The sequence below is a fragment of the Sphaerodactylus townsendi genome, linkage group LG09 (assembly GCF_021028975.2).
Source record: "Sphaerodactylus townsendi isolate TG3544 linkage group LG09, MPM_Stown_v2.3, whole genome shotgun sequence".
Lineage (NCBI taxonomy): Eukaryota > Metazoa > Chordata > Lepidosauria > Squamata > Sphaerodactylidae > Sphaerodactylus > Sphaerodactylus townsendi.
In genome coordinates, this window is record NC_059433.1 from 67,278,433 (window position 1) to 67,287,124 (window position 8,692).

The following is an 8,692-nucleotide window of genomic DNA, read 5'->3' on the forward strand; positions in this document are numbered from 1 at the left end:
GGACCCTCTGAACCTCACTTCACCAAACTTGGGTGGCATCATTATGACAGTCTCTGAATTTTCCCCCCCCCCCCCACCCCCCCCCCCCCCCCCCCCCGGGTGCCCCCCCCCCCCCACCCCCCCCCCCCCCCCCCCCCCCCCCCCCAGGGACCCCGCCCCCCGCGGGACGCGCGAGCCCCACCCCCCCCCCCCCCCCCCCCCCCCCCCCCCCACCCCCCCCCCCCCCCACCCCCCCCCCCCCCCACCCCCCCCCCCCCCCACCCCCCCCCCCCCCCACCCCCCCCCCCCCCCACCCCCCCCCCCCCCCACCCCCCCCCCCCCCCACCCCCCCCCCCCCCCACCCCCCCCCCCCCCCACCCCCCCCCCCCCCCACCCCCCCCCCCCCCCACCCCCCCCCCCCCCCACCCCCCCCCCCCCCCACCCCCCCCCCCCCCCACCCCCCCCCCCCCCCACCCCCCCCCCCCCCCACCCCCCCCCCCCCCCACCCCCCCCCCCCCCCACCCCCCCCCCCCCCCACCCCCCCCCCCCCCCACCCCCCCCCCCCCCCACCCCCCCCCCCCCCCACCCCCCCCCCCCCCCACCCCCCCCCCCCCCCACCCCCCCCCCCCCCCACCCCCCCCCCCCCCCACCCCCCCCCCCCCCCACCCCCCCCCCCCCCCACCCCCCCCCCCCCCCACCCCCCCCCCCCCCCACCCCCCCCCCCCCCCACCCCCCCCCCCCCCCACCCCCCCCCCCCCCCACCCCCCCCCCCCCCCACCCCCCCCCCCCCCCACCCCCCCCCCCCCCCACCCCCCCCCCCCCCCACCCCCCCCCCCCCCCACCCCCCCCCCCCCCCACCCCCCCCCCCCCCCACCCCCCCCCCCCCCCACCCCCCCCCCCCCCCACCCCCCCCCCCCCCCACCCCCCCCCCCCCCCACCCCCCCCCCCCCCCACCCCCCCCCCCCCCCACCCCCCCCCCCCCCCACCCCCCCCCCCCCCCACCCCCCCCCCCCCCCACCCCCCCCCCCCCCCACCCCCCCCCCCCCCCACCCCCCCCCCCCCCCACCCCCCCCCCCCCCCACCCCCCCCCCCCCCCACCCCCCCCCCCCCCCACCCCCCCCCCCCCCCACCCCCCCCCCCCCCCACCCCCCCCCCCCCCCACCCCCCCCCCCCCCCACCCCCCCCCCCCCCCACCCCCCCCCCCCCCCACCCCCCCCCCCCCCCACCCCCCCCCCCCCCCACCCCCCCCCCCCCCCACCCCCCCCCCCCCCCACCCCCCCCCCCCCCCACCCCCCCCCCCCCCCACCCCCCCCCCCCCCCACCCCCCCCCCCCCCCACCCCCCCCCCCCCCCACCCCCCCCCCCCCCCACCCCCCCCCCCCCCCACCCCCCCCCCCCCCCACCCCCCCCCCCCCCCACCCCCCCCCCCCCCCACCCCCCCCCCCCCCCACCCCCCCCCCCCCCCACCCCCCCCCCCCCCCACCCCCCCCCCCCCCCACCCCCCCCCCCCCCCACCCCCCCCCCCCCCCACCCCCCCCCCCCCCCACCCCCCCCCCCCCCCACCCCCCCCCCCCCCCACCCCCCCCCCCCCCCACCCCCCCCCCCCCCCACCCCCCCCCCCCCCCACCCCCCCCCCCCCCCACCCCCCCCCCCCCCCACCCCCCCCCCCCCCCACCCCCCCCCCCCCCCACCCCCCCCCCCCCCCACCCCCCCCCCCCCCCACCCCCCCCCCCCCCCACCCCCCCCCCCCCCCACCCCCCCCCCCCCCCACCCCCCCCCCCCCCCACCCCCCCCCCCCCCCACCCCCCCCCCCCCCCACCCCCCCCCCCCCCCACCCCCCCCCCCCCCCACCCCCCCCCCCCCCCACCCCCCCCCCCCCCCACCCCCCCCCCCCCCCACCCCCCCCCCCCCCCACCCCCCCCCCCCCCCACCCCCCCCCCCCCCCACCCCCCCCCCCCCCCACCCCCCCCCCCCCCCACCCCCCCCCCCCCCCACCCCCCCCCCCCCCCACCCCCCCCCCCCCCCACCCCCCCCCCCCCCCACCCCCCCCCCCCCCCACCCCCCCCCCCCCCCACCCCCCCCCCCCCCCACCCCCCCCCCCCCCCACCCCCCCCCCCCCCCACCCCCCCCCCCCCCCACCCCCCCCCCCCCCCACCCCCCCCCCCCCCCACCCCCCCCCCCCCCCACCCCCCCCCCCCCCCACCCCCCCCCCCCCCCACCCCCCCCCCCCCCCACCCCCCCCCCCCCCCACCCCCCCCCCCCCCCACCCCCCCCCCCCCCCACCCCCCCCCCCCCCCACCCCCCCCCCCCCCCACCCCCCCCCCCCCCCACCCCCCCCCCCCCCCACCCCCCCCCCCCCCCACCCCCCCCCCCCCCCACCCCCCCCCCCCCCCACCCCCCCCCCCCCCCACCCCCCCCCCCCCCCACCCCCCCCCCCCCCCACCCCCCCCCCCCCCCACCCCCCCCCCCCCCCACCCCCCCCCCCCCCCACCCCCCCCCCCCCCCACCCCCCCCCCCCCCCACCCCCCCCCCCCCCCACCCCCCCCCCCCCCCACCCCCCCCCCCCCCCACCCCCCCCCCCCCCCACCCCCCCCCCCCCCCACCCCCCCCCCCCCCCACCCCCCCCCCCCCCCACCCCCCCCCCCCCCCACCCCCCCCCCCCCCCACCCCCCCCCCCCCCCACCCCCCCCCCCCCCCACCCCCCCCCCCCCCCACCCCCCCCCCCCCCCACCCCCCCCCCCCCCCACCCCCCCCCCCCCCCACCCCCCCCCCCCCCCACCCCCCCCCCCCCCCACCCCCCCCCCCCCCCACCCCCCCCCCCCCCCACCCCCCCCCCCCCCCACCCCCCCCCCCCCCCACCCCCCCCCCCCCCCACCCCCCCCCCCCCCCACCCCCCCCCCCCCCCACCCCCCCCCCCCCCCACCCCCCCCCCCCCCCACCCCCCCCCCCCCCCACCCCCCCCCCCCCCCACCCCCCCCCCCCCCCACCCCCCCCCCCCCCCACCCCCCCCCCCCCCCACCCCCCCCCCCCCCCACCCCCCCCCCCCCCCACCCCCCCCCCCCCCCCCCCCCCCCCCCCCCGACCCCCCCCCCCCCCCACCCCCCCCCCATTAGCGTCATGGATAAAAAGTCCAGGCAGGAAACTAGTGGGTAGCATGTAGATTTATTGGTGGTCTTTCCTTATTTTCAAAATAACTCTTGGGTCTTTTATATTTACCAGCGCAGGCAGAAAGGCACAGAGCTGCCTGCAGAATAATAGAAACATCCACAATATAACATTGTGATCAGAGGTGGGATCCAGCCGGTTCTCACAGGTTCCCGAGAGTAGGTTACTAATTATTTGTGTGTGCCGAGAGGGGGTTACTAATGGGTGATTTTGCCACGTGATTTTTGCCTCAGTTACGCCCCTCCTCTCAGCAGTAGCGCGCAGAACTTGAAGCAGTCTAGCAGGAGGTGCACCGGCGTGCGTGGCAGCCTGCGCCTGCGTGCATTCGTTTCCCGCCCATGGACCGGCGCAGTGGCTGCGTCCTTGCCACAGCCCCGCCCAGGAATGCCCCGCCCCGGAATGCCCGGCCACGCCCCTGTTGTGGCCCACCCAGCCTCATTGGCGCTATGCCACAGTTTGAATCGACAACCATAGGAACTTGTTACTAAAATTTTTGGATCCCACCACTGATTGTGATCAACAAGATTCTTAAAACAAAAAAACTCACAACAAAAAAGTGAAAACAGACTGGTTGTTATTAGACAGTCACTGCTTCTCAGTTGAACTTACTGATGAGTTAGTTATAGTGCCAGTGTGGTGTAGTGGTTAAGAGCAGCAGACTCTAGTCTGGAGAACTGGGTTTGATTCCCCACCCGGCCGCTTAAGCAGCACACACTTATCAGGCGAACTGGATTTGTTTCTCCGCCCTTACACATGAAGCCTGCTGGATGACCTTGGGCTAGTAGAAGTTCTCTCCAGATTCTCTCAGTCCCACCTACCCCACAAGGTGTCTGTTGTAGGGAGAGGAAGGGAAGAGAGGTTGTAAATTGCCCTGAGTCTCCTTGTAGGGGAGAAAGGTGGGGTATAAATCCAAACTCTTCTTCTTCATCATCATCAAAATGAGGCAGAGGTGGGATCCAGCAGGTTCTCACCAGTTCCCGAGAGTGGGTTACAAATTATTTGTGTGTGCCGAGAGGGGGTTATTAATTGGGTCTGCTTTTCCGTTAGAAATTCCATTAGGTCCAAAAATCATAAAGTCCAGTTGTTTCCTATGTGGCTGGTTAGTGAAGGTCGAAAACGGGATAATTCTCCCTGTTGGGCTGTTTTAAAAACATGTTTTAGAAATATGGTAAAGTTCCTTGTTTAAGGAAAGTATCCTTCTTTTGATTTCTAGAAACAAAATTAAGTATTTGAAAGTATTAAGTATTTGACAGGCAGTCAATTAGAGGAGAAGTCGTTGTTTCTGTTGGCTGTAGACGAGAGGACTTGCTATAATGAGTTTAAATTATGGACAGAAAGATACCAGCTGGAAATTAGGAACTTTTTTTTACAGTAAAAGTTTTTTACAGTAACAGAGAAATTATTAATGCCCCGCCCCTGGAATGCCCGGCCACGCCCTTGTTGTGCCCTGCCCATCTCCGTTGGCGCTACGCCACAGTTTGAATCCCACCACCATGGGAACCCGTTGCTAAAATTTTTGGATCCCCCCACTGAAATGAGGGAGTGAGTCCAGAGCTTCTTGAAGAAGGAGAGCCGATGAATACAGTTAATAATAAGAGGACAATAAGACCCAGAATTAAGTTGCGAGGGATTTACTGCATTCCTGACGGAACCCACCTAATGATCAAGCAGCACAAAAAAACCCCAGGAAAGGTCTGAGATAGGGTTACCAACGTTGGATTGAGAAATTCTTGGACATTTTAGGTGTGGAGGCTGGCGAGGGCAGGGTTTGAGAAAGGGAGGGACGTTAGTGAAGTTATAATAGCATAGAATCCATCCTCCAAAGCAGCTATCTCCTCCAGGAGAACGGATCTCTGCAGCTGTAATTCTAGGGGATCTTCAGTTCCCACCTGAAGACTGGGATCACCTAACCTTCTCTCCTGCTGGGAAGAGAGATTCATTTTCTCTTGTACTTGCTGAAGGACTGTGGAAATGAAAAGAACAGAAACAAATGCTTAGGTTTCCCCCCTCTTATGACAGCAGTGGCGTAGCGCCGATGGGACAGGGGAGGTGACGCGCCAGGTGCACACCAATGTAGGGGCGTGACGGAAGTGTAGCAGGGACGCAGGGCACACGTGCGCCTCGGGCACAGTTCCCCCTCGTTACAGCTCTGTATGACAGTAATCCGACAACTTTGTGGACCGATAGACGGGGGTATTAGACTAAAATACCAGGCATGAGAATTTTAATTGCATCCCTGACATGCCTCTCTTCTGAAAAGTTCACAGTTTGGGGAAACGTTTGCAAAGGAGTCCTGAGAACTCCACATAAGCACTGGGAAGACACTTTTGTAGGTACACATGTACAAAAACAGTCCTGCCTTGCAGGGGGTTGGACGTGATGGCCCTTGGAATCTCTTCCAACTCGATGATTCTATTATTCTAACTATACAATTATACTGTAATATAGTCTATTTTTGGTAGTACAAGTAGGGTTGCCAGGTCTGGTTTGGGGGTGGAGCCTGAGGAGGGTGGAGTTTGGGCAGAGGAGGGACTTCAAAGGGATATAATGCCATCTACCAATGCAGCTATTTTTCAAGGTGAACTGATCTCTGTTCCTGGTGATCCACTGCAATACTGGGAGATCTCTAGCCATCACCAGGAGGTTCTCAGTATGAATCATCAATGCCCCAAAATATTGTTCATTAAATTATCTGACCAAAAACTATTAAATACAATAAGTCAATTTCTCATAAGCAATCCACTTTATTATCAATTACAAATGTGTATATTTGAAGTAGCATCCATCCATCCATCCATCCATCCATCCATCCATCCATCCATCCATCCATCCATCCATCCATCCATCCATCCATCCATCCATCCATCCATCCATCCATCCATCCATCCATCCATCCATCCATCCATCCATCCATCCATCCATCCATCCATCCATCCATCCATCCTTTGCATTTATATTTTGCTAATCTCCCAAAAGACTCAAGGTGACAATCAATATATGATAAAAACATATTAAAACAATCCAAAATTAAAAAATACAAAGATAAAAATGCTAAAACCATGGGAATGTCAACTCAATGCATGGCAGCTGTGAAAAAGGCAAACTCTATGCTGGGGATCATTAGGAAAGGAGTTGATAATAAAACTGCAAGGATTGTCATGCCCTTATATAAAGCCGTGGTGCGACCGCACTTGGAGTACTATGTTCAGTTCTGGTCGCCACATCTCAAAAAGGATATTGAAGAGATAGAAAAAGTGCAGAGAAGGGCAATGAGGATGATTGAGGGACTGGAGCACCTTCCCTATCAGGAGAGGCTGCAGCGTTTGGGACTCTTTTGTTTGGAGAGGAGACGTCTGAGGGGGGATATGATTGAAGTCTATAAAATTATGCATGGGGTAGAAAATGTTGACAGAGAGAAATTTTTCTCTCTTTCTCACAATACCAGAACCAGGGGGCATTCATTGAAAATGCTGGGGGGAAGAATTAGGACTAATAAAAGGAAACACTTCTTCACACAACGTGTGATTGGTGTTTGGAATATGCTGCCACAGGAGGTGGTGATGGCCACTCACCTGGATAGCTTTAAAAAGGGCTTGGACAGATTGATGGAGGAGAAGTCGATCTATGGCTACCAATCTTGATCCTCCTTGATCTCAGATTGCAAATGCCTTAGCAGACCAGGTGCTCGGGAGCAGCAGCAGCGGAAGGCCATTGCTTTCACATCTTGCATGTGAGCTCCCAAAGGCCCCTGGTGGGCCACTGCGAGTAGCAGAGAGCTGGACTAGATGGACTCTGGTCTGATCCAGCTGGCTTCTTCTTATGTTCTTATGTTTTTATCCCAGGTGAGAATCAAGAACGATATCAAAAAGCGTGCCCAGCTGGCCGAACATGGAAGACCAGGTGGAATAACTCCATTTTACAGGCCCTGCGGAACTGAACCAGACTCCTCAAGGCCAAACTGTTTCCATGGGCTCCAATCACTCCCTGAATGCATAAAGCCAATGTGGTGCAGTGGTTAAGAACAGGTGGATTCTAATCTGGAGAACCGGGTTTGATTCCCCACTCCGCCACATGTTGCAGAGCCTTGTCTGTTGAAACTGATGTATTTCCACACTCCTACATTCCTGCTGGGTGACCTTGGGCTAATCACAGTTCTTCTGAACTCTCTCAGCCCCACCTACCTCCTAAGGTGTCTGTTGTGGGGAGAGGAAGGGAAAGGAGATTGTAAGCCACCATGAGTCTCCTTAAAGAAGAGAAAGGTGGGGTATAAATCCAAACTCTCCTTCTCCTCCTCCTTCAAAAGGGACACATGGGAAAGTAGAAAAGGACAGTGGGTTCGTTTATAATTACTGCAACCCATTATAAGTATGCTGTGTGGAAACCACCAGAGATAGTATAAGGTAGACTGGCCAAATTGCAAAGGCAATTCTGTTTTTTGTTCTGCAAGCATCCAGCAAATAGAAGGATAAGCACCAACGCATATATGGCTTTGTTGAGCTACATGGAGGCGCATTCTCTTCATCATCTCAAAATGGATATTGAAGAGACAGAAAAAGTGCAGAGAAGGGCAATGAGGATGATTGAGGGACTGGAGCACCTTCCTTATGAGGAGAGGCTGCAGTGTTTGGGACGCTAGTTTGGAGAGGAGACGTCTGAGAGGGGATATGATTGAAGTCTATAAAATTATGCATGGTGTAGAAAATGTTGACAGAGAGAAATTTTTCTCTCTTTCTCACAATACTAGAACCAGGGGGCATCCATTGAAAATGCTGGGGGGAAGAATTAGGACTAATAAAAGGAAACACTTCTTCACTCAACGTGTGATTGGTGTTTGGAAGGTGCTGCCACAGGAGGTGGTGATGGCCACTAAACTGGATAGCTTTAAAAAGGGCTTGGACAGATTGATGGAGGAGAAGTCGATCTATGGCTACCAATCTTGATCCTCCTTGATCTCAGATTGCAAATGCCTTAGCAGACCAGGTGCTCAGGAGCAGCAGCATCAGAAGGCCATTGCTTTCACATCCTGCATGTGAGCTCCCAAAGGCACCTGGTGGGCCACTGCGAGTAGCAGAGTGCTGGACTAGATGGACTCTGGTCTGATTCAGCTGGCTAGTTCTTATGTTCTTATGTTCTTATCATGTTTATAATGTGTTAATTCCTCCTTCTCTAAGATCACCTTCATCCTTTCGAGTGCCAACTTTAGCGATACTCTTCCCTGACGTTTCCATTTTCTCCCCACCAAATAGTAAATGATGGGGTTCACGCTGCTGCTAACAGAGGCAAAGAAGAAATAAGTTTCAGTTTCAGGGTCAGAAAAATCGCCAGCGCTGTCCATGGTGAAAAATAGAACACTTAATGGAATGGTGAGGACGAGGAAGAACAGGAGGGTGGCTAAAACAGCAATATATTTCTTGGGCAGATGATGTCTCTGAGCACTCCAGCAGATCTTGACGGACATTAGCACAGTGGAACCAACCATAATGGGTGTAAAAATCAGGAGGTCAATTGTGAAAATAGCATTCTCCATTTGAAAATACCCGTCAAAAGAG

The 8,692-nt window shown here is 62.3% G+C and overlaps 1 protein-coding gene across 1 annotated transcript in view; it reads right to left on the reverse strand.

The window, feature by feature from the left end:
• Positions 1-5,079: 5,079 nt before the first annotated feature.
• Positions 5,080-8,692, reverse strand: part of LOC125439465 (mas-related G-protein coupled receptor member H-like) — a 4,774-nt gene continuing 1,161 nt past the window's right edge. Inside the window, exons 3-4 of the mRNA XM_048508567.1 lie at positions 8,383-8,664; positions 5,080-5,106 (exon numbers count right to left, since the gene is read on the reverse strand). Of these exons, the coding sequence (XP_048364524.1) occupies positions 5,080-5,106; positions 8,383-8,664 (309 nt within the window). The remainder of the gene's footprint in view (positions 5,107-8,382; positions 8,665-8,692) is intronic.